General features: G+C 43.7%; 1 protein-coding gene across 1 annotated transcript in view; it reads right to left on the bottom strand.

Annotated features, from left to right (window-relative positions):
• The window catches only part of NUFIP1 (nuclear FMR1 interacting protein 1), a 53,781-nt gene that overhangs the window by 14,465 nt on the left and 12,389 nt on the right, over positions 1 to 26,927 (bottom strand). The window contains exons 6-8 of the mRNA XM_036753676.1: positions 15,652 to 15,744; positions 8,975 to 9,225; positions 495 to 611 (exon numbers count right to left, since the gene is read on the bottom strand). Of these exons, the coding sequence (XP_036609571.1) occupies positions 495 to 611; positions 8,975 to 9,225; positions 15,652 to 15,744 (461 nt within the window). The remainder of the gene's footprint in view (positions 1 to 494; positions 612 to 8,974; positions 9,226 to 15,651; positions 15,745 to 26,927) is intronic.

The raw sequence follows: 26,927 nt of genomic DNA, 5'->3' as shown, positions 1-26,927 counted from the left end.
CATTTTAATGGGCCCTTCAGGCTGGTTCCTGCGTACCTTTCCAAGGAGGGGTGGAAAGGGAGTACAGAAAATAAACGATTCTTTGCTACACAGTTTAGCATTCCCTTTATCCTTTTCAGTCCCTGGCTATCATTTTTATCTCCTCTATTCTCTTCTCTTTTTCTGCCTGGTCTTTATCTAACATATACATTAGGCATCTAATGTGTTTATATCTGCATAGAGAGATATAAATATAAGCTCAGGCTCAGCTCCTTGAATTAATCTCACTTTCTTCCTCCCAGTCTGTTCCCAGAATCCCTCAGGCCTCCAGCTTTCTCTCTCTCCCATGTTTAACTTTATCTCCCATGCCAAATTATAATGGAACTTGAAAGTCAAAATAAAGGATATGCAGCCTGGATGTGCAGTACCATATGAAAGGGATTTAATAAGCAAATTTCATACTAGAGACTATAATGCAGGCAAAAAAACTGATGCAGTTAAGTGCAACTACTCACCCTCTGGCTCACTCTCTGACCCTGACATGTTCCCATAGTTAGTCATCAGTAAGCCCAGGGCTGATGTGACTTCCTTGGGGATGACGACGTTTTCTGGCTTCTCCTCCTTATCGGACTCTGGAAGAGAAAGAACATGATTTGAGCATCTTGTCTAGATTCCCATCAAACTGCTGGAACCCAGTCTCTCTGCCTTAGCCAACCTCAATGAATACTGTGTTGGGTGCACCATCAAAAATGATTTTTAATCTAACACAGCAGTCAATGGAAGACAATCCTATTCTTGGTCTCTCTAAAAGGACAAACTTCCAAAGAAGTAGCAAATCTCTCTTTACCAAATGGAAGAAACAGAAAGGCAAATGGATACCACACATGGCTCAGGTATACCTCATACACTGAGGATGTTAGTTCTGCCTTCTCCAAACAGACTTAATTATAGGTTTTGCTATTAATTACAGGTCATATAAACGATACAAGAAATATGTTTAATCTCATTAGTACAGGTCTTCCTCCAAGCCCCCAAACAAAAACAAAACAAAAACACAATTTCAATCAAGTATGCAGAAGTATTTCCATTTTAAAATTAAAAGCTTTGTTTAGAAGAAATCATAATATTTAAACAATGCTACAGAGTAGAATCTTAGCCAAGGAATTATGATGAAATGAATACATTCGGACCTTTCCATATACAGAACTTCTAAAGACTCTAAGCAAAAAGGCAAAACTATTTCGGGGGGGAAAGAACCAAATATAGGAGTTCAGTTAATATTAAAGCCTACGTCAAAAGATGAAGCACCTGCATTGGGTCAAGCAGCAGGCCTCTGTGTTGGCCTGGGTCAAGAATGCCTGAGTTATTTGGCCACCTTGAAAACATACTATTACATTTGTTCTGGACAACCAGCAAAAAAATGAAGGCTGACAAAAGGTTTAAGCATAATCACTCACTTCTCTAAGATGGTGCCAACCCCAATCCACAAGAAATGCGACACACACTTCAAGAGGGAGCAGCTAATGGGAAAACCCCAATATATCAAGGAATAGAAGGATTCCATAACACGCATGCTAATCACTGCACTCTCCTGGATGGAAAAGTATGGAACCCTTTGTCATGTACAACTGTTTCCTCCAGTATTTATGCTAAATACAATTTGCTCTCTTAATTCAATGAAGGGCAGTGAAAAGAAGAATCTGCAGTTTGGAACATTAAGGAGATTCCATAGCTATGACATTTATCTAGCCGATTCCAGGGAAAATAATCACAAGCAGAGATGAGATCTCAGATAGGAGAGAAAGGCCAAGCTGCAGAACCATCATTCCAATACAAGACAGTACTGGGGGAGAGGGTCTTCATATTGACAGCATTTTAACTTCTCCATCCTCTCGTCTACTTCATTTACACTCTCAGGAGGTCCACCAAAAGTAACACCAAAAGTGTTTCTTACAAATAGCATCTCATCTGATCTCAACTGAGAACAAATCACCAAATACATGTTTTTAAACTCAGTTTCTATTTCTGAATACTGGTAGCAAAAATTTCCCATCCTTTCTGCTAGATTTAAAAATTGTTTCTATTTTCCTATTTACAACTGAATTCTGGGAGATAACAGCTACCTTAGAAGTTGCTTCCAGAAGGTAACTCAGAAATACATCTAGTTAGTCAGTCATCCAACAGCTATGCATTGATGACCTACTGTATATATGCAGGGTGCTGCAGCAGTGCAAAAAATAAGACACCATCTTTGCCTCATGGGAGGTTAGAGTCTACTAGAGATATGCCATCTAAATAAATAATATCGTAGAAGTGCCAAGTGCTACGTTATGTGAGAAAGAGAGGGAGGAGGGAGGGAAGAGGAAGGGAGAAACAGAAATAGACAGGGGGATAGGGAAGGGGAGGGGAGAGGAGGGGAGATTACTCTGGCTTTGAGGATGGGGAGTAGAAGGAAGACAGCAATTGGGAAAGCTTCATGAAGTAGAAGGGACTTCCTGTCGAGATGGTTGGTGATGTAAAAGGTGACAAGTCAAGCCTAGCTTCCTGAAGAAATTTCCCAGCAAAGACAGCAAAGGTCCTCAGAAGACAAAATGATCAGTAAAAACAACAGAAAACATTGATAAGCTCCTCCTCCAGGCCACGGCTGCGCAAGAAGACAGCCAGAAGCCAGACCCATCTTGGTTATGTGACAGCTGCATCGAGAGACTGAGGTGAGGCAGAGATTCTTGGGGGCCTCTAGAGAGCCAGAATCCAGCACATTCTCTGATGTTCCAATGGTGTCTGTGAGGGTCCAAGGGCTGCATGCAAACTGGGCTACCAGGAAATAGAGGCAGAAGCCAGGGATCGAGGCTCTGGCTGGCTCACCGACCTAAGACAATGAGCCATCCCATCCGAGAATGCAAGCAAGGCACAAAACCTCAACGTGGCAAAAAGTCTCAATCCAGGAACTAAGGCTGGAGACATGAGCAAACAGGAAAAACAAAACAGTGATGACAACAACAAACCTCTTCATACAATGAAGAAATGCCAAAGCTAGAGAGAAGCCCAAGAGGTAAACCCAAGAGAAGGGACAACTTCATGACTAGGAAACATGACCCAATCTGTTTATTTTTCTGATGTGACAACTGGGGCCAAGAGAGGCTAGCTAAGTTGCTTTGTTCAGTCACACAGCTAATAACTACCTGAGACTCGATTCAAACCTAGATAAGTCAGTCAGTTGACAAGCAAATTTAGTAAGTTTAACCAGGTGCTAAGCACTGGGGACACAAAAAAGAAGAAAACGGTCCTTGCCTCCAAGGACGTCACAATCAAATGGGGGCAACAGCATGGAAGCAACCTTGTCCAGAGAAGATCTAGACAATGGAAATGGAAGGTAATCTCAGACGGAAGATGGTGGAGGGCAGTGGGAAGGCCTCTGGTGGGATTTAAGCTGAGTCTTGAAGGAGTCTAGGGAGCCAAGGATTTAAGAGCTGAAGAGGCAGAGTATTCTAGGCACTGCGAAGTCAGCGCAGTAAGTCACATGTTCTATTAGAGAACATCAAATGACTAACATGAAGCAAAGGTCCATGGTCTGTGGATGCTCAATTCAACACCACTAACCAGCTGCTTTTCTTCTGCCTCAGACGGGAAACCAATAATCTTCCTGAAAGTGATCTAATGGGGCTATGACTAGCGGAAAAGAGAAGGAAGGAAGGAATACAGGCAGGCAGGCAGGAAGGAAGGAGGGAAGGGAGGCAGGAAGCGAGAGAGGAAGGAAAGGAAGGAAGAAAAGAGGGAAGGAAAGAGAAAGAGAGACAGACAGAAAGAAAGATGGAACCTAAACTGAATAATTGTAAGCCATTCAATCTCACCAGCTGGCAGAAATACCATATGTAGGAATATAAAAATACAACAAAAGGAGATAAAAAGATGGCAAATTACACTCCCCAAATGACAAGTTTGGGAAATCCATATTACAAGAATTTAACACAATTTGATATTCCAAAAGGCTTTCCAGTTGAAATAGCATTTTCCCAATCTCAGATAGTTGCTGTGTGATATATGACATGCCTCGTATCAACAGTACTTAGGTGGGTGGATACAACAACAACAACCCAATGTGGTTTAGTTCTTACTTCAAAGGATACACAATTCCATCACGTGAACATTATCTCCACCAGTGCAGATTGCAAGCCCTTCTTGTCTCAGTGGTTAAGACCGAAAACAAATGTGACTGACTGCCAGCCTCCTGGTGATGACCCTCTCTGAACTTAACTGGGCTGGTTCTCAGAACACAGACACAGTGTACTGCTGGGCTTGTACCCAAAGCCTATAAAGTTGGGCAGAGTTGCCAGAGTTTACGCTTCTCTGGAGCAGCCTTTGAGATCTCAGGAATCATTTCTACATCAAAATGAAGCAGGATTTTTGTGGAATATGGTCTAGTCTAGGTCTTGGCTCAACAAATTTGCTTTGGATCTAAGAGTTGGGTCAAAAGTTTAGGGAACGGATGGATTTTTCACCTTTCAAGGAAAAACAAAAGGGGGAGAGAAAAGGGCAAGAGAACATGCTGGTTCCCAACCTCAGATCAATCCTCATCTTTGGGTCACCAAGGGTCTAGAACAAAGGTGCCAAACTTGAGGACAGCAAAAATCCAGAGAGGCTGGACATGATGAAAATATAATTGAGAAATGTTTAACAAAATAAATAAAAATACAGTGCAACATAGATAATGCCAACTTAAGACTTTCTAAGTCAACATGTTGCCTTTCTATTTGAATTTTGACACCACTGGTCTAAAAAGCACCTCTCAGGCTTCTACAGAAAGACTCAAAATGAGACATGACTACACCCAGAGTGCATTCACCACACTGCACATAAGCTGGGTGAAGGCTGGACTTGCCTGCAAATCCTGCTATGCCCCATCCACCCCTCTGGCCCTCCATGCATCTAGGGAGTAAAGTCCACACTCAGTTCAGAGGAGCTTGCAGAAGTTTCCCCAGGCTGTCCAAGTTGAGGCCATCTGTTCACAGCTTTCTTCATCTCCTTTCAAATCGCTGTGATACTAAAATGTGAATGTGCATGAGTGGGAATAAAGAAGTACACTTCAGAGTGAGATCTGGCCAAAGACATCACATACCATAATGAAGAATGCTAAGCAAGCCATTAGCAAAGAGATTCTGTCAGGCTCTGATCCCAGGGCAGTAAATTCTTTAGAGTAACCGTACGCTGGTCCAAGCTGTGAGGATCAACGTGCTTCTTAAAGTCTGAGTAAAATTCTGTCAGGCCAATTAGAAAAGTGACCGACACGAGCAACATTCTTGTAGCGTCAAGAGACTTTCATCCTAAGTAACTCAACTCTACTGTCGTCTGACGGCACTGGACAGAGTGAGCCTGACGCTGCTGCCATCAATGGTTAATTGGAACACTAAACAATATAATCAAATGGCATTATATTACCATCTCTCTTGCCCCCGGACCAAGGGGTGGAAAGAATTGGCACGATGAAAGATCAAGAACAGAAAGCCTCTCGGGGAGTATGAAATTTTGGCAAGGCAAGGTTCCCCTTTTCCTCGGCCCACACACTCCAGTGAAGGGTTTATGTCCCTCTCCCACTCCTCTATAGATCTATATTGCAGAAACTCAAATAATACGGGTCAGGTCATAGAACCACAGAGCTGGAAAGAATCTTAAAAGCCACCCAGTTCAATCCCGACTGATGCACAAATTCATTCTACAACAGGCCCTACAAATGACTGTGCAGCCTCAGCTTACTGACCTATGGTCAAACCTCCAGTTACAGAGAACTCCCTCATTCACAAGGAAGCTCAATTCCTTTATGCCAACAGTTTCACTTGTTAGGAAGCTCTTCCTGAAGCTGAGTCTGAAATGTGCCCTCTCCGTAACTTCCACCCCCTGGACCCTAACTTTGCCCTCTGGAGCTAAGCAGAACCACTTGAATCCTGCAGCCCTTCAAATATGTGGGCGGACTCCCGGATCTGTCAGCAATCTCCCAGAATCTGCCAAGGTGCCCTGACTGGTGTTTAGCTCCCCTTTCAGAAAATGATTTTCTAGGGTTTAGAAGGGCCAGGCCCCTAGAGATCAGCATCCAGCCCAAAGCCTTCACTTTATAGGCGAGTAAACAAAGACAGCTAGTATGTTTCCTTTAAATCTTCTCTCCAGCTGAAAAATCCCTAACTTTGTCAAATGATCCTTACTAGGAACGGTTTTGCTTTTCCTCACTAACCAAATGGCCACCCTTTGCTTGTCAACATCTTTCACGTGGCACCTGAAAATGAGCGCGTGTGTCCACCTAGGGCAAGGTACAGTGGGATGATCACCATTTCTATGCCAGACATTATGCTTTCATCGATTAGCTGTTAACCTGTCCAGTCTTATCTCATCATACGCCTTCTCTTCACAGTCTGCCCTCCCACCAAACTGGACAGCTCTCGGTTCACCAAATGGGTAGTAAGAAAAACAGCTGCCCCATTTATACGGCACTCCAAGGCTTGCAAAGCACTTTTACACCCATTGTCTTCTTTGGTCCCTGTAAGGCAGGTTCTATTACAACTATCTCCATTTTATAGAAGAGAAAGCTGAGGCATGTAATTAAGTAATATGCCCAGGGCCACACGGCTACCCAGAGTCTTTCTGCATTTCAGGCCAACACTGTGCCCCCTTCACAGATCAAAGGCCCCCCTTAGAAGCCCAGCCTCCTCACTGTGGTTCAGAGGGGTTCAGGCCTCCATCGCTGTGCAGCTGGTACTCATCAGAGGCTCCAGTCCAAGAGCTCACACCACCCTCCCACAGGCTCCCAAGGCCTACAGCGGCCATCATCCATCTCTCCATCTCTCTGTGCCAGGATGTTGTCTCAGACTCCTCATCAGGTGAACAGGGGCAATGGAGCTGGGCAGGGGCTTGGAGAACCACCAGAGAACACCAACTCAAACCAAAAAGGATGCTTCTACGGATGATGGGAAGGGCAGAAATCCCAACAGGAAAACAAAGCCTTATTTTAAGGTTTTCACATCAGAGCATAGATGACAGGATCACAGATTCAGAGCTGTGAAGGACCTTGGGTCACCTCGTCCAACGCCTTCATCTTACGGATGAGGAAACAGAGGTCCAGAGTAAGGGACTGGCCCACAATGCAGCACAGTGGGGATTTGAACCCAGCTCCACTAACTCCAAATTCTGAGGCCTTCTCCATTATACCATGTGATCTAGTTTCACACGTTAACTAAATATGAATGACTAGTTTTGCTACGTGGCAAAGAGGACAGAGCGCGGAAATAGCTGGGAGCTGGAAAGACCTGAGTTCAAATCTTGCCTCAGACACTTTAGAGCTGTATCATGCAAAGCAACTCACTTCCTCCGAGCCTCAGTTTCCTCATCTGTAAAATGGAGATACCAGCACCTACTGCCCAGGGCTGTTGTGAAAATCAAATGAGGTAAAACAGGTAAAGCATTGGGCAGAGCCCAATGTAAGTGTTAGCTGTTGTTACTATCATTACTTCCATCCACTGGACACTCCCAGATTGGTCAGTGTTCTCCTAGAGTCCTCCCAGGTGTCCCTGACTGACACTCACCTACCCTTTTAGAGAATGACCTTACAGGCTTTGGAGCTGGCAGGGGCACCAGATGATCTGGTCCAAGCCTCTCATTGGACGGCTAAGTAAACCCAGGGCTAGAGGTGACCAGACCTATGCAAGGTCACTTGGGCAGTAAGCAGCGGACCTGAAGCTCCAATCCTGTCTACCTTCTACTACGTGAGGACAAAATACAATCTCTACAGCTGGGCTTCTCAAACTGGGGTCACCGAACCTTTTTTGTAAACTAGTTTAATAACTGCATGCCTAGACGGATATATCCTGAGAATGGCGCCGGAGGCTCCACAGATGGCCAACGGAGGCCAGGACATAGTGAAGGGTCAACACGGCCGGCTCTACCCCAGTGTTTCAGACAACTGGACTAGGCTACTGAGTGAGCCTAGCATCCATGGTCCTTTGACTATTCATTTGACAACCCTTAAACTCAGAGGCAATTTTCAATTAAAAACAAAAACTAGCATGGTTCAGTCTATCAGCAAAACAAGCTACGCAGAAAAAGCCAGCACGTGAACACATCCCAAATCCTCTCTATACTTGACTTGAATGGTACAGCAACAGTGACCCGGAGTCAGAGACAGTTTTAGGCAGGACAGTCTAAAACAGATGACACAGCCGAAAGGGCATTAAACCAGGAGTCAGCAGAAGAGGGTCAGACCGGCTGTCTGAAATGACACCAGTCACTTTTCCTCTCAGGATTCACTTTCCTCATCTGCAAAATGGAGGGTTGGATGAATAATCTCTAAGATCTCTTTAGCTCCAGAATTACATCATTTATTTACTTTTACATCTTAAACATCAACTGATACCTATCTTCTGCTCAGAAGATTTAGGAAAGAAGGATGCATGGTGACGTCTCATAGCAACATATTCCTACCAAGAGCTGCGTCATTCTGTCTGGTATTCTGCATGTTCAAATCCTGGCCAGGTTCACTGAACAGCTGTGTAACTGTGGGCAGCTGACTTACCCTCTCTGTTCCTCAGGCCCCTCATAGGTAAAATGAACAGGTCAGACTACATGACCTCTACTTCCAGGCCTAGACTTGCTATACATTATGTCAAAACAAGACTGCCAGTGGCTAATCAGAGAGGAAAGGAGGGAGCCAAGAACCAGAACCTAAGGGGTGCCTACCAACTGGAAAGTGTGAACCACCTATAGCATGTTAATGGAATGGAATAATATTATTCTGAAAGGACTGACGAAAGCGATCATTTCAGAGATTCCTGGTAAACATGGTCTGATGAGGGTCTTTATACAATGACCAAGGACCAAAATTGAGGTCTACCATACCTCCAGACAGAGAGGTAGGTGATGGACTCAGGGTGCAGCAAGAGCCCTAAACGTCTGGACGATGGGAGTGGAAGAGTGGGGAGAACACTGACATCCCCTATTTCCCCTAGGACCTCACCAGCCTCGCTGTCAGCCAGTACACCCAGAGGATCCACGTCCTTCTGGTAGATCTCCATCTGGGCCACACGAGGCTCTTCTGCTGGAGAACTGCCTGGCGGAGGGCCAGCAGGAGGCACTCCTTTGGCTGCGTCTTCACCCGCCTCTGGTGCTTTCCGGCCGCCATGCCACTTCTGCCACTTCCTGTGCTTCCCATGCTGCTGCTTCCCAGCTGCTTTGTTTGGAGGCTGTTTCCACTTCCTCTGCATCTTTCTGTAGGTAAGAAATACAAAACTTCTTAATAGCAAGGATTTGGTTTTTAACTCTAAAATACATTTCTCAAGTGGAAATGTAATCACGAGGATCAGACCCATGCGGCATCTGATGCACTCTCTCCGCAGGAATGTAACCCCCGCCCTCCCCCTTGAAGGCAGGGGCCTTGTCTTACCCAAACTTTCTCTCTTCAACACAGTACTCTGCACAGAATTTGATGTATTAAAGGGACATTGATCTTCTCAAGAAAATAAGGAGATTTGGAAACAAAATATTATTCAGAATTTTAAAAAAATATATGAAAAGGCAGAAGAAACGAAGAGGTCCCTACCAACCTCACAATGCTGAGTTATTTTAAAGTACAGGTAAGACAGATGTTAACAAACAGATCAGTGAAATTCAGGGCTCTAAACATTAAGTATTTACTGAATGTGGCACATGCATGGCCAGGAGCTAGCAAGTTTAGATAGGACACAATAGTCCCTGTCCTGACTTAAGAGCCTAGTGAAAACAACAGCTCTTGCTACGGACTCCCCTTAGGAGCAAAACCTATCTAATTTACTGAAACGAGCAAACAAAACCAACCAACCAAGATTTTGTAAACAATATAAAGTCACAAAGTGTTACAAACCAAATTTTGTTGTTTGATTTTTTTTTAACAAGATCCATCACATGCATTTTCTACAATGAATAAATGACAAATGATTGCCATAAGGTCTTCGGATAGCTACCCAATTTTGTAACTGTATCCAATGAGGAAGCTCTCGGTATTAAGACTAACTAGTATCTGATGCCATGATATGAACCTCACAAAAAGTCACAAAAAGATCCTACATTGTTTCTTTGTCTCCAGACTGTCACAATCCTGGAGTAAGTGAAAGGGAAAGCAGTGCCAGAGAAATACAAACACATGCTCTCTTTGCCGGGAGGAGGGACCTGTAAACAAGCAGGGCAGGAGACAGGCCCTATTCCCAGCTGGATTCATCAGCCTCACATGCTAAGAACAAGGCCTGAGGTTTGCCCATCATCGAGGCCTGGGGGCTTCCTGAGGATTATAATCTTCCCCACCTGCCCCTGAAACTAGCACCTGAATGCTGGGTATCCGAAGCTTACCCTGTGCCCCGTGCTCAGTTACATCTGCTCCTGGCACAACATCAGGCCCGGAAACCAGCTCATGTCCCTGCACCAGGATGAGCCACTGCAGCTATAGCAACTGAGTAAGGATCTACTCAGGAGGCACGTCACCCACGAATGGCCTTACTGAGGGCATCATGCCCTGCTGCACCACAATGAGAGCCCTGGAGATGGTCTTCTACAGTCACTGACCTGCATGCATCTTGAGGGTCTTTATACCAATCTTTGGTTCCTCTGGGATGAAAACAACTAAATGGTTGGTGTGGGGATCACTGTAGGGTACCAACCCCACAGATTCATCTGCTGAGGCTTGTCTGGGCTCATCCCAGGTCCAGAGTCTGATTTAATTCACCCTGAGGTCACCAAGGACCCCAGATTGAGACACGAGTGCAGGGTGGTCTCAATCTTATACAGCATCTGTTGAACATGGCATCACCAGGCCTAGGCCAAAGCTGTAATGACCTTCTTCCCAACCCCACTAAATTTCAAGACCTTCAGAGAGGACGCAGAACGAGCAAGGTGCATCTCAAGGTACAATCAGGTACAACCTCCAACGTCATTCCACACCCACTGGATCTAACTTGGGGGGATAAGAACACCATATGAAGTTACCACATGTGATGTATGGGTCTCTGTGAGCCACACAGCTAAGTCTAGGCCTACCTAGATCACATCAACTCAGAAACTCACACCTCCTCAGTACCACCTGCCCTAGGACCCCTCTTTCCCTCTGACTGGATATGTGACCATCAGAGAGCTCTGCCCAGACCTCCATTTAAGGAGAGTACCCATGGCAGAGAACTCATCATTTCCCACCTGCTGCTCCAACACCGGGCAGTCCACTCTCCTCAGCCCTGTCTGCTTCTTTTCTATGTGTTTTATGTATTATCTTCCCCCAACAGATTGTGAGCTCCTTGAGGGCAGGAACTGTCATTTGCCTTTCTTTATATCCCCCTTCCTTAGCATAGTGCTTGGCATTCAGTGGGCACTTAACAAAGGCTTACTGGACTGACTCACTGACTGACTTACTTACAGGACTGACAATCCACATCGCCCTCCTATTCTTGCTCTTAGCAAACTGTCCACTGATCTATAAGATGCTAAATGAGAATTAAAGTGTTAGCTAATAAAAGTCTAACTGCTTGAATTTGCATCTTTAATGTCCATGGACTTATCAAGGTTGACCTTCTAAAACGAAGTATATAAAAGAGGAAATGAGGACCACAGAATCATAGATTTAGCACAGGAATGGAATTCAGAGGTGAACCAGTCTAATCTCTTCATTTTACAGGGGGAAAAACCAGAAGCCACAGTCTGAGTGTGAACTGGTCATAAGCAGTAGATTCAAACTCGGACCCTCTGACCACAAACTCCGTGCTTTTTCAAGTCTATGGGACATTTTCTCAAAGACTACCTGCCTTGTCAGCCAGCCAATCACGCCTCATAACAATGCTTCTGGAGAACAGCCCAGGGTACTCCCGATAGCAGCTCTGGAAGAGATTCCACCAATTATCCCACACTGAGGCAGCTTCTTGGGGGCAAGGAAGGAGCTGACAATCATTAGGTTACCTTTTCCCCAACCCACTGTGAGGGAGTAAATAATTTATATCTCCAAAGACCACTACACTTCAAAAGGACTGACTTCCTGTAACCAGTACCTTTAAGATACTTATGAAGGTACTAGAGATTCAAAGAAAAGAAGGTACACTTTTAAGGGTGACCATAAAAGAGTGAAGCTGACATTCATAGGTGACTTATAGAATTAATCTCATTACATAACTGATAGTAAAGGAAACTGAGAGCAGGTTATAGAAAACAAAGGGGGGGGCGCAGCTAGGTGGCGCTGTGAGTAGAGCACTGGCCCTGGAGTCAGGAGAACCCGAGTTCAAATCCGCCCTCAGACACCTAACACATTTACTAGCTGTGTGACCTTTGGCAAGTCACTTAAACCCAGTGGCCTTGCCTGTCCCAAAGAGGATAGAGGCAGGGGTAAATCCCAAGAAGTCTTATAGAAAAAGAGTCCAAGTTCATTGCTGGTTTCTTTCTAAACTCAGTCTTCAATGTATGTATGATTCATACTCTTAATTTCTTAAAATCTAAATCTTCTTTAAATAAATCGAGCAATTCACTATTAGAGCTACAAAAGCACAAGATGAATTTTATCCTACCCCATTCATCAATAAATTAATTCCTAAATAAATAAAATAAATAGCGAAATTCTCCAACTACAGAATCTTCATTTTTTTTGTCCCTAACCCACTAAGCAAAACCCCAAATCAGCTGTCCATGATGCTGCCAAGGGTTAAAAATGTGATCCCACAAGCCTGAAATTGTCCCATTGAGCACTGATACTAAAAACCCGTGACCACACAGACGAGCACATCTATCATCACTACAGCTTGCTTTTAAAATCATACTTTGAAATTCAATATTTTGAACTGAATCTGAGGAATTTTTCAAATAACTTGCCCTACTTAAAACAGGAGAAAAAGGTCAGATTTGAAGTCAGAAGACTTGGGCTCATTCCTACCTCCAGTCCTCACTGCCTGAGCAATGCTGCTGCTGCTGCCACTCCCACCCAAGAGTAACCAGCCCTCCCACAGCACTTTAAAGCCTGTGGAGTGTTTCAGAAACAGCACCTCGTTAGATTCTCACAACAACCCCGGGAGGTAGCTACTATTATTATGCCCACTGTAAAGAAGAGGAATCTGAAGCAGGAAGAGGATAAGCTAGTTCAGTGCCTGGGGCTGCATTAGAACTCAGACCTTCCCGACTCCAAGTCCAGCGCTCCATCCAATGCACCCCAGCTGCCTATCACTTAAGCAAGACCTTCCCGTAAGACAAAGGAGCTGAACTAGATCTCCTGCCTCCCCACAAAAGCCACTTCCAATTTTAGGTCTAGGATATTTAAACGATGCACAGAAACAGTCAGCCTGGCACAGTGGCGAGGGTTGAACTTGGAGGCAAGAAGCCACGAGTTCAAATCCTCGACGCTTCAGTTATCTCACGATGGGGAAGTCACCTGCCCTCTCTGGGCTTCAGTATCTTCATCTGTAAAATGGGACTCACCTATATGGTACAGCCCCCACGTCACAGGGTCGCTCGCTGTGATACTCAAATGAGATGACATAAAGCACTTTGCACATCGTAAAGTGCCTGGTCCAATGATTACACATCATTTTATGACAGGCATCATGGCAGTGAATAGACAGTAGGCTTTGGATTCTGGAAGAGCTGAGTTCAAGTTCAGTGCCTATGTGACCACTGACTACCAGAACCTGAACGGCTCTCAAGGACTCTAAATTACAAATGAGTCGCTGATCTGCATTAGTGTAGGGAATTTCCACACCAGATGCTCCCCATGCTAATGAAAGCACAGTTCCAGACAAAATTTAAAAATCATTTAAAATCCTACAACCTGGGGGGCGGAGCCAAGATGGCGGCTGGAAATCAGGGACTAGCGTGAGCTCCCCGCTGAGTCCCTCCAAAAACCTATAAAAAATGGCTCTGAACCAATTCTAGAACTGTAGAACCCACAAAACAGCAGAGGGAAGCAGGGCTCCAGCCCAGGACAGCCTGGATAGTCTCTGGGTGAGGTCTGTCCCACACAGAGCTGGGAGCGGAGCAGAGCCCAGTGTAAGCAGCTCAGACCAACCAGACCAGGAGCCGGGCGGAGTGGGCCCTAGTGCCCTGAATCAGTGAGCTGTGGCAGTTACCAGACTTCTCAACCCGCAAACACCAAAGACAGTGGAGAAGGTTAGTGGGAAAAGCTGCTGGAGTGGAAGGAGTTCCTGGTTCGGCCACCGCCCCCGGGGCAGCGGAGGTGGGGCAGCTACAGCTGCTGTTGCTTCTGGCCCCAGGCCTACCTGGTGGGAGGAATTAAGTGGTGGATCAGAGCAGGAGTGCACAGCCTGCTGAAGATCTAAGCCCAGTCCAGGTTGGGGGTTCTTGGGGAAGGAGGAGTGCTGGTGTGGCAGAGCCGGCACATCCCCCCCAAAGTGGAACATAGAACTCTTTAGTCTACAAGCAGTCATACCCCGCTGAAAAACTCAAGGGTCAAATTAGTTGGTTGGGAATATGGCCAGGCAGCGAAAACACAGCCAGATTCAGTCTCAGACTTTGGATGTTCTAGAGCCACAGGGCAAAATAGAAATTGAAAGAATCCACAGATCGCCTCCTCAAATAGATTCCAAAAAGAAATCTCCTAGGAATATTGTCGCCAAATTCCAGAGCTCCCAGATCAAGGAGAAAATACTGCAAGCAGCCAGAAAGAAACAATTTGAGTATTGTGGAAACACAATCAGAATAACCCAAGATCTGGCAGCTTCCACATTAAGAGATCAAAGGGCTTGGAATACGATATTCTGGAGGTCAATGGAGCTAGGATTAAAACCTAGAATCACCTACCCAGTAAAACTGAGTATCATGCTCCAAGGCAAAATATAGACTTTCAATAAAATAGAGGACTTTCAAGATTTCTCAGTGAAAAGACCAGAGCTGAATAGAAAATTTGACTTTCAAACACAAGAATCAAGAGAAGCATGAAAAGGGAAACAAGAAAGAGAAATCATAAGGGACTTACTAAAGTTGAACTGTTTTGTTTACATTCCTACATAGAAAGATGATGTGTATGATTCATGAGACCTCAATATCATAGTAGCTGAAAGGAATATGCATACATATATATATATATATATGTATATATATGAGACCTCAATATCATAGTAGCTGAAAGGAATATGCATACATATATATATAAAAAATCCTACAACCTAAGTCTCTATTTCATAATCCTTGTGTTTTCTGCAAATAACCAAATAAGATGGACTGGGTCCACTGAATAAGCAGAGATTACTTGCATTTACCTGAATTGGTTATGCCAGTGGAAAAACTCTTTTTTTTTTTTAAAGTCAATTAAGGATAAGGTACCAGAAGTTTCAGGAAAGAAGTGATAACAAACTGAATGGCAAAGGTAGGTGTACAATACCAGTTATCTGAGAAACCAGGACACTTGCCTGAACAGTTCCCCCACCCCATAAACACTAACTTTTTTAAATTAAGGAAGCTCCGGGAACCCTTCTGGCATCCAAATCAATCAGATATTCTTGCCAAGAACAAAGATGTCACCATTTTTGAGCCAGTAAGGAAAATCCCAAGAGCAAGAACTAGAGAGCTCTTGGCACCAGGGAACGTTACGCTTATTGTTTATAAATACATTCTGTTAAAATAAGCAACAAGAAAATACAAGGAAGTCAAAGGGCTTGAACAACTGCTCATGAGAAGGAAACTTACCCAAACTGTGTTGTTGTCAATACTTCTCCCCTCTGCTCCTTTTCTTCTTGTAACAATTTCTTCTTTTCAATATTGGCCCGGGTTGGAAAGTTTCTGCGAAAGAATTCAAATTATTTCTTAAAGATTTCTCTCACTGTGGATATTCTTCACAGTTGAGCCACCAAGAAATTTCTGCATTTAATTATTTAAATCAGTGGAGGACAGCTGACTAAGTCACAGGCTTTTCATTTCTTCTGAAGGGATACCGTTCAGCGGCTTTTCAGTCTTGTCCCACTCTTTATGACCCCATTTGGGGTTTTCTGGGCAAAGATTCTGAAGCAGTTTGCCATTTCCTTCTCAGCTCACTTTACAAATGAGGAAAGTGAGGCAGAGTTAAGTGACTTGTCCAGGGTCATACATCTAGTAAGTGCCTAAGGCTGGATTTGAACTCAGGAGGATGAGTCTTCCTGACTCCAGGCCAGGGCACTCTGTCCACTGGGCCACCTAGCTGCCCCTGAGATATTCTGAGAGTAGGGTAAAAAAATAAGAAGTGTGTGTTTTCCACATAACACTCTCACAGGCTCCTCAAACAAGGAGAAACTAAAAGCTGTGGATTTGTGAGCTAAGCTTGTTTTACCTGCAGTGATGTTGGGGAAAGTATTTATAAAGTCAATTCAGAGATACCTTAAGGTACAATACTATTAAAAAAAATCTTGCCTGAATAACTAACCTCCCACGATAAAGGGCAGACCTGGTGGACTAACAGGAGAGACAGTCAGATTGATCTTGACTTTGGCGAAGATTCCAATGCTACCATAGAAGTCAAGCTGGACAAATACGACCAGGAGTGCATAACCATGGATGGAGTGGAGGCAGAATTTGGTTATACGATAAGCTATCAACAAAGAAGTATGCATCGGAAGGCAGACCTAACAAACAGTGTCCTAAAGATGTGGTTCTGGGTCTGGTTTAATATTTGCATTAGAATAATGAAATGGAAAAGTATATTTTTTATTTAATACGGTGTATTTTTATTATCATATTACTTTATAGAAAAATTGAGGCCTTTTGATGTCAGCTCGCTCTTCTTCCATTCTCTTCATCTCAACCCCTGATATCATCTCTGATGAAAAGGCGGCCACTCTGAATATGCACTCAATCCTATCCTCTCCTATTTTCTCCAGCAGACTGCACCCTGAATTAACCCCCTTTTCTCATGAATCTTCAGCTTCTCCTTCTCTATGGCTCCTTCCTGAAAACATGCCCAGTCTCTCGCATCCTTAGAAAACTTCCACTAAACCAACCATCTTCTCAAGCTGTTGTCCTAGCTCACTCTTTCCTTTCTCAGCTAAATTCCCAGAAAAGGCTGTCTACACTCGCTGCCTTCACTTCCTCTCCTCAACCCTCTGCAAGCTGATCCCCAACCACATCACTCTCTCTCCAAAGTTCCCAACAATCTCTTTGCCATATCTGACAGTCTTTCCTCAAGCCCTTTTTCTCAGCCTTCTTTACCTGTCTGCTGTAACAGACACTGGGGACCACCCTTTCCTCCTGCAAATGCTCTTCACTCTGGATTTGACACTGCTCTCCTTCTTCTCCACCTGCCTAACTCTCCCTTTACTGGATCATCATCCACAGCACACTCCCTAACTATGGATGATCCCTGAGGTCTCCTCCTAAACCTCTTCCCTTCTTTCTCTATAAACTCTCTTGGTAACCTTAACAGCTCCCATGGTTATAATTATGACCTCAGAGACTCACAGAAGAGAGACAGACAGGGATAAGTGATATAGCAACAGATGATGGGCAGACAGAGGTGGATTTTGACACATGATAAAGATGGATGATAGGCAGACAGATAAATGGACAAGCAAAGTGTAGGTAGATGATATAGATGACAGGTAGACAGAGACAGACAGACAGCTCAAGCACCTCCTTCTGTGGTCCCCCTCCCAAACTATCTTACATTTAACTACTTTGTGTATATTTATGTGTGCTCGTGTCAATTTATGATTATCTATGTGCTTGCTGTCACCCCTTTTAGAAGATAAGCTCCTTGAGCGCGGGGATTTTCTCACTATTCAGCCTTCTGACTATAGCATTTAGCACACTGTAGGTGCTTACTAAATGCCTGTCTGCTTACTTGATTCTCTAAATTTGCAGATGACAAGAATCTAGGTGTTATGGAGTGGCTCTGAGTTGGGGATGGAGGATTAGAAAGTGGTACAGAGGTTCACAACTGTGACTAATATAGAAATCAGTTTTACATGATAGTATGTTTAAAACCTACATCAAATTGCCTACCATTTTCATAGAGGGAAGGGGAAGAGGGGAAGGAGGGAAGAAGAATTTGGAACTCAAAATCTTGTAAAGATGAATGCTAAAAATTGTCTTGACATGTAATTGGGGGAAAAAATGCTGTATTTTTTAAAAAGTGGTACAGTGGGAATAGCACTGATCATTGGAAAATGGTCAGAAACAACAACCATAAATAGAGTTCCATAAGGAAAATTTAGGGACACTTATTTAGGTTAAAAAACAAATTATACAGAAAGGGGACAGGGTCAAGGGAGAAAATTCAATAAAGCGGGATGGGTTGGGAAGGAGCAAAATGTAGTTAGCCTTTCACAACATGAGTATTGTGGAAGGGTTATACATAATAATACATGTGTGGCCTAGGTTGAATTGCTCAACTTCTTAGGGAGGGTGGGTGGGAAGGGAAGAGGGAAGGGAATTTGGAACTCACAGTTTTAAAATCAGATGTTCAAAAACAAAAAAACTTTTTGTATGCAACTAAAAAATAAGATACACAGGCAATGGGGCGTAGAAATTTATCTTGCCCTACAAGAAAGGAAGGGAAAAGGGGATGAGAGGGGAGGGGGGTGATAGAGGGGAGGGCTGACTGGGGAACAGGGCAACCAGAATATACGCCATCTTGGAGTGGGGGGGGGAGGGCAGAAATGGGGAGAAAATTTGTAATTCAAACTGTTGTGAAAATCAATGCTGAAAACCAAATATGTTAAATAAATAAATTGCATTTAAAAAAAAAAAAGAGGAAATAAAAGAGAGCAAATACTTTGCCTCAAAAAAAAAAAAAACAAATTATACATATGCAAGAGGGGGGGGTTACAGATCAAGAGCCCAAAGGGACCTCAGAGACCACGTAATCTCTTTCCTTCATTTTCCAAAGGAGGAAAACTGCAGAAGCTAAGTGGCAGTGACTTGTCCAAGGTAACAAGGGTATAAAGATCAAAGGCAGGGTATGAACCTAGATCATCTGTCTTTAGAGCCCATGCTATTATTCCACACTGCCACCCAGTGAGCTGGCTGGTCATAAACAAGAATGAAAGAAAGTGATCCTGGGGTCATGAGATAAATACTGAGTAAGAGGCCCATGAATCAACAATACAACCAGAAGCTAAATTTTAAGAACAAGCACGACTTAAGCAATCCTCAACTTACACTATCATCTTATGGTGTTTCAAGCTGGTTTTTAAGTCAGTTTGTTGGGAACCCAGAACACACTTTCTTACAGAAGCAATGTCATACATAAGATCAAGTTCTCATTCCGGGGGAAGGAAGGAAGCAATGGAGGAAGGGAGGCAGGAAGGGAGGGAGGAAGGAAATCAATTTATCACATAATAACTGAAGTACAATCCTTACTAACATTACTATGGATCCCAGCTATCCCATGTAACAATATTTATATGGGAGAACATACTCGTAGTTCCAAGTTAGGGCTACCAGACAATCTCAATTTCTCTTGTCCTGGCTGAAGGCACCAACGCCCAGGGTTTGGAGGGCAGTGAGAGGCCAAGGTCTCCATGAGCTCGTGGGGTAAGAAGCTTAATGGTACAATGGCTTGCTGTCTGCATCAGCCCCAGGTGACAGCTGTTGGTCTCAGCTAGTTTGCCTTGCCACAGCCACCACCTGTTGCTTCTGATCAGGACTGCCCTCCTTTCCTGGCTCCCTGCCCAAAAGAAAGAGTCTTACTGCTTCTTCTTCAGTACTAATCCCTCAAGCAAGCACACAGAGCTTTTGAAGTTTCTAAGACTTTTTACTGTTAGTAACAATGGGAAAACCCAAGCAGAAGGGGGATGTCTCTGATGCTCACCCTCCCACCCTGACTTTCTTCCACTTAGACCCTGTAGGGAATGATGGTCTCACAGGAGTTAATCTTGGGTTGCTGAATTACAAAGAACTAAAATATGCTGATCGATCTATCCAACAAAGGCAAACCAGGCTTCAGAACCAAAGTCCAATATGCTTAAGGCAGGGCCTTGGGGTACCTGATAACAGGAGCTCAATCACCTACAGCAGTGTGAGCTAGAAGTTTACCCAGAAGCAGTGAGGGGCAGTGCCTGGTTCTGTGCTCCTGAACTAGAAAGGAATGTGAAAAACTCCAAGAAGACCCAGAGCAGACCTATAAAGAAAGGCCAAAGGAATTAGAATTACCCAGCTTGTGAAAGGAAAGGCTGCAAGGTGAAAACAAAGAGGCTTTTTTTTAGAGAGGATGGTTACCAGAAGTTCTCCATCTGAAGACAAAGTATGCAGAAGAGCCTGATGAGGTGAGATGATAGCTTCCCCCTGGCCCCACTCTGTCTAGGCACACAAATCCAGGGCTGCTCACCTCACTGCCCATCCAGAAATGTACTCAGACTCTCATGTCCATTCCTAAAAGTCACTTAGCCACACACAGGTAACCACTTTGACTGTCTAACTGTGAGCATCCAGGATCTGTAGGCTGCAATCTGCACCCTTTACAGGAAGATCACAGAATTAATGATTCAGAACTGGAATGAGTGATTTGGTCAAGACAATCTAGATCAACCCCCTCATTTCACAGGAGGAAACAAATGCCCAGAAGTTTAGTGATTTGTCTAAGGCCACTTGGATTTGCTGAGATCTGAACCCAGGGTTGCTGATTCTAAATGCAGTGGCCTTTCAGCACCTTACCCCACTGAATGTACTCTGGGATACTGGCCTCCTGGCTGTCCCTCCATTTTCTCCAACTGTCGTCCATGCCTGGAATGGTCTCCCTCCTCCTCTTGGCCTCACAGCTCCCTGGCTTCCCTCAAGTCCCTGCTACAGGAAGATCTTTCCCATCCCCTTTTATTCTGGTGCCTGCCCTCTGCTGTGTGTCCAGGGGATGCTGTGCATATCTTGTCTGTACATAGCTGCTGACAGACTGCCTCTCCCTAGACTGTGAGCTCCCTGAGAGCAGGAACTGCCTTTTGCTGTTCCTTATATTCCCTATGCCCGGCATACAGTAGGCATGTTGACTGACTGATACTGCCTCTCTCCAAGACAGAGCAAATGCTCCTATTACACTATATCAGCACACATAAATATTAGCTGTTGGCAAATGCTTTTGGAGGGTAATGACAACAGACAAAAATTAGAACGAGAAGACAATGAGTGAACAGAACTTCCATAATAGCACTAGAAAACACTCAGCAAGGTGGAGGTGGGAGGGGTGGCAGGGAATTCTCCTTTTCTGGTGGTATTTAAGACCCTTCTCCTAACAGAGTTTCAGTATAATCCTGCTGAAGGTCAAGAGGGCAAGATGACCTCACCAAGTCCCCTCCATAGCCCTAAGAGTCTATAATTAGAGGAATCTGGGAAATTAGTTCAGATTTCCTTCCAAGTTTCTTCTTCTTCTTACTTGCACAGTAGAACTAGAAATTTCTAGTTAAACTAGAAATAAACTGGGAAAGCAAGGGTACTAGAAAGCAAAGCCACCTCAAGAAGAGAATTCGATTTAGTCACAAATCCTACATCTCTAAAACACGCTAGGCTCTAACAAACAATCTGGAACCCACCCCACGAACATAAAATACCTAAGGCTTGTTCCCTCCACCCTCCAGGAAGCTGGAGCTGTGAGAAGAAGGAAAAGCCACCCACCCTCTTAAACAGTGGGGCTCTTTGATACAGGATACAGTTTAAGTTCCTGAAGTACACTTGGAATAACAAACCCAGAGAATACCAAGGAAAGGAAAATAATTTATTCCTTGTTCCTACAATTATTTCAGATCAAAATCTGCAAAGAATTTCTTCCCTTAGGTAGAATGGCCCTAATTAAGCACCCCAAATCTGATGGTGCCAATGGCTGTTTTCAGGCATTGGTTTTTAAGTCCCTACTGTGTGCCAGGCACTACACTAGGCACTTGGGATACAAACAAAGGCAAAAGCCTTATACTGCCAGGTTACTGAGTTATCATTACACTTCGCTTAAAACTAGGTTCTGAAAATTCTATTTAACAAGTCCAGATTGGAAGAAAGGCGAAGAATTCATATTTCATAGTTAGAGTGGGAAAAGATCTGGAGGTCCCAGCAGACTGCAAGCTCACTATGCATCAGGAGGATGACCTGGAAGCCTAAAAGGCTAATGCTGTCCTAGGCTGCAGAGTGCTTAGCACAAAGACTGTCTATTCCCCTGCTGCCACTGGTCAGTTCTGAGAGGCACATCTTAAAAAAGGCAGAGCCAAGGTTGGGCCTGTCCAGAGGGCCACCCGGATGATGATAGGTCTAAGATGATGATCTGAAGAAACAAGGAGTATCTGGCCTGGGGAAATGAAGAGAAGACTTGGGGGATGTGCTGGCTGTCTTCAATTCCTTCAAGTTTCACTGCAGAGAAGAGATATTAGATTTGCTCTGCCTAGCCCCAGAGGGGAGAACTAAGCTGGACAGGATGCAGAAAAGCAGATTTATGCCTGACAGAAGGAGGCAGTTATAGAGGCGAGCAAAGTCAGGTAGTGGAAGGCACTGGGACCTCCCACTCTCTGAAGGTATGCAAACATAGGAAGGGTGACCAGCTATTATTGAAGTCACTCTTGTTCAGAAGTTGACTGGCTACAAGAGGGCTTCTGAGGGCCCCTTCAACTCGGATGGTATGACTTCTGCAAGTCTGCCTGTTCTGTTCAGGACTAAAGTGAATCAAGCCTCTATCTTGGTGTATAAATGTTTTCAAAATGCTATCCTAGACTTGAGAATATTAGGACAAGATGCTCAAGCTGGGGACTCCCTGTAGTAGTCTATGGAAGCTGGACCAGGAGCCAGGGGCCCTCACTTCAAATCTGCCTGATACCCACGCAACCCTGGGCACATCTCTCAGCCTTGCTAGGCCTGTTTTCTTCATTGTAAAAAGAAGGGGTTGAATCAGATGACCTTCAAAGTTCCTTCCTTCCATAGATCTATGATCCTACGTAATTAAGGGTGACCCCGTCCTCTCGTGAGACTCCACATTTGTCAAAGGCTTCCTAAGGAAGCTGCTCATTCGCCCCAAGCATTCTCCTTCTGTCCTTGCCTCACTGGCATTCCGAATTTTCAAGGCATGGCATCCAACAAAATTCTCTCACAGCCAAAGTTAACTACTAAAATCAGCCATGTAACTACACCACCTAGTGGACTCCCAATGAGCCTGGAGCTCTGTTTTTCTCCTTTTAATCTCACACTTAAACACAAAACTCTACCATCTCTTTTGCTTATACCAAAGCATGGAAAAGTCACACTACATGCAGAGAGAGACTGAGATGGAGATATTTAAAAAGCCAAGCCTTACTAAGCAATCAAGTCAAGATAAAATGCTACTAAAGGTGAAAAAACACCCTAAAAATTCATTCTAAAATTAGTCTTTAACTAAGCACATTAGGCCTCCTTTGTTTACCCTTCTTCAACAATAAGGAAGTAATTTACAAAATGAATCTTTGAAAAAAAATCCCCATACCCTAAATTCTAAAAATTTTCTGAATAATTCTAAATAATTTTTAACATGACCAGTTGGATGCAATATGCCTTCCAAGCGTAAGCAAGAACATGGAAGCTTTTGGAAGAACTGTAACTGTGATGGGAAAGGGAGATACTTCATCTTCGGACATGAAGAGATGACAAATTTGAGCACCAGGTCTGACCTCAGAGGAATCCAGGTTCATATTCTGGCCCTGTGACTTAATATACAGGATGATATTTGGCAAGTCATATTAATCTCTGTGGGCTCAGTTTCCTCATCTGTAAGACAAGCAGACTGGAAAAGAGCATTTCTTCTGTTTCCCCCGCTTAATAGTATTTTATTTTTTCCAATTACACGTAAAGATAGTTTTCAACATTCACTTTTACAAGACTTTGAGTTCCAGATTTTTTCTCTGCCCTTCCCTCCTCAAGACAATAAGCAATCTAATATAGGTTATACATGAACAAGCACATTTCCACATTAGTCATGTTATGAAAGAAGAATCAGAACAAAAGGGAAAAGCCACGAGAAAAAAAAAGAAGAGAAAACTTCCATCTGCATTCAGACCCGATAGTTCTTTCTCTGAACACGGGTAGCATTTTCCAACATGACTCTTTTGGAGTTGTCATAGATCACTGCACTGCTGAGAAAAGCCAAGTCTATCAAAGTTGGCCACTGCACAACATTGCTGCTGCTGTATACAATGGTCTCCTGGTTCTGCTCACTTCACTCAGCATCAGTTCAAGTAAATCTTTCCAGGTTTTTCTGAAATCTGCCTGCTCCTCATTTCCTATAGCACAACAGCACTCTATTACATTCATATACCACAACTTGTACGGCCATTCCCCAACTGATGGGTATCCCTTAAGGAAAAGAGCATTTCTAAGGCCCCTTTCAAGCTCTAAAATTGTTGTTTCATGATGTAGTGAAATAGAGAAAAGTCTACAAAACACTTCACAAGATCCTCCAATGTGAACCCTGACACTTGGTGACTTCAATATGAAGTCCAGGTACAATGAAAAAAAATAATGATAGAAGATTGTAAAATCATTTCATTTTAGAGCAGGGCTGTCCAAAGCGCAGCCCACTGGTCAAATGTGGGCCAGCCCAGTGCTATTTATGGGGCCCGCCTACAAGCATAGGAATTTACATAAATGCTTTAGTAAATGAAGCCTAGCTACTGCAGAGCTCTCACTAAAATGGCAAATCAAAATATATTGTCCAGTGTTTCAATAAAAACCTCAGCTTAGACAGCCATTTTTAAATAATTAAGATGAATTGAAATTAGGACACTAAAAATATGGTTTTACAAAATAACTAAGACAAAGATTTGGAGCAGGGAAATTATAAATGTATTTCTGAGAAAAATCAAGCCATTTGAAGCTATACTCCAAAAAATTTCTCTCCGTCAAACACGTACGAGAAACTATTTAAGAGCATCTGGGAATGCCTATAGCTCAGTACTACAGAAATGACAGATGATGGAAATATTACAAAGATCTCCAAAGGGTATCAGAGGTTTTTCTTTTTTTTTCTTCTTGGAGGAGGGAAGGCAGGGCAATTCGAGGTTAAGTGACTTGCCCAAGGTCACACAACTATTAAGTGTGTCAAGTGTCTAAGCCCAGATTTGAACTCAGGTCCTCCTGACCCCAGGACTGGTGCTCTACTCACTTCACCACCTAGTTGCCCCAAAGTAGTAAGCTCCAGAGGCTGGATTTGAACTCAGGTCAACCTTACTTTAAACCTGGAGTCCTATCTATTGCACCATCTAGCTGCCTCTGTCAGAGGTTTTTCAAGACCTCAGGGGGAGGACATTCTATAACTTACCTTGGTAACTAGAAATTCTGATCGAAGACAAGTTTAAAATGTTTTCTCCTAAGAGACTTTAGTGTTTTATACGAATCCTTACAGAACCCACATTTAATTAGCACCTACTAGGTGCAGAACACAAGCTGAGGTCTGGCTTGGGAGGGTTTAAGGGGGGAAGAAAAAAAGAAAAAAGGAAAGACATTTTTATTCTTGTCCTCGAGGAACTAACACAATTTAACATAACTGATAAGAATACAAATCCTTACAGAACCCACATTTAACTAGCACCTACTAGGTGCAGAACACAAGCTGAGGTCTGGCTTGGGAGGGTTTAAGGAGGGAAGAAAAAAGGAAAGACATTTTTATTCTTGTCCTCGAGGAACACAATTTAACTTAACTGATAAGAAATGACTGAAACCAAAGTAATTTATCAACAAGTGTAAATAATATTTGAGCCTATACTGTCATCCTTTCCCAAAACACCCATTTCCAGTTTCCAGCACTGGCCTTCAAGCCTCATAGCCTTGCAACCTTGGGGTCACTTTTTAATTAAATTGAACCAAATCCAACATAGAAGCAACTTGCTAGTAAATCTGCCAGAACACTGGACGCTGGTCTTCACTCTGAGTCACAACGCTGCTTTGTGGCCAAATCTCCTCATACCCTGAGTGAGTCCACCATCACAAGGTCCAAGCCAGGCTCCTGCCTCTAGCTTCTCATCACCCAATCTAACAGTGGGAGCTAACATTTAGATCGCACTTTAAACTTTGCTTCTACATATACCATCTCATGTGGTCCTTAAAATGACCCTGTGAGAAAGGCATGTTTACCATCATACTCATTTTACACACGAGGAAATTGAGGCTGAAGACGTCTGATAGCTTGCCCAGGGTCACAAATCGACCAAGTACTGGAGGCAGGATTTGATCCTGGGTCTTGTGGACTCCCAAGTCTAGCATTCTACTCACTATCCCACCTCGCTTAGTAATTGTGAGCTTAAGCCGAAGCCAGTGTAATAGGAGGTCTTAGTTTGCTTATCTATAAAATGAAGGGCTGGACTATGCCATCTTTAAAACTCTCTTCGAGCTCTAAATCCTCCTTTGCTCAAGGCTCACACTATCTCCTTGCTCAAAAGTCGACAGGGGTTCCCAACTACCACCCACTTAACATCCAAAAAGCTCTCCTCCAACTTTCTACCCCACATCCTCCAATTTACCACCCCCCCCCCCCCGCCCCCGCCAAGGCCAAGCAAACTCACTTACCGTGAGTGAACAAAGAATTTCACTCCTCAAAACATGCATCACTATCACTTAAAAGGGGAACTTGATTTCCATAGTACTTGCTGCACAAAACCACTAGGGGGCAAAGTCTGCATTAACATGGAAGCAGCTACTTCAATCATGAACAATGCTTTAGAACACAGCCTCATCTGACTTTTCTCTGGGAGTGTCTCCTGTAATGAGGATTTGTGTTTAAAAAAATAAGTGGCAAAAGTGCACTCAGTTATTGGTACTGAGTCACATATAAAAAGGAGAGACTGAATAATCTTATTCTTAGCTAAGAGTCTCCAACAAATTATAACTTGACTCAGTTGTAAACAAATTCAAACAGACCTATAATGAACATATTTTCTAAACCTAGACTAAGGGTCTTGAGTGCCTACTATCCAATAAGACTCTAGGTACTAGGTAATGCAGGGGATAAAAAGACATGTACGATTGGTTGGAAGTGGCCTCCATTAGTTGACAATCTAACTGAG

This window comes from Trichosurus vulpecula, chromosome 4, assembly GCF_011100635.1.
Source record: "Trichosurus vulpecula isolate mTriVul1 chromosome 4, mTriVul1.pri, whole genome shotgun sequence".
NCBI classification, from domain to species: Eukaryota; Metazoa; Chordata; class Mammalia; order Diprotodontia; family Phalangeridae; genus Trichosurus; species Trichosurus vulpecula.
The sequence above is the reverse complement of the archived record's forward strand: the minus strand, read 5'-3'. Positions and strand labels throughout refer to the sequence as shown.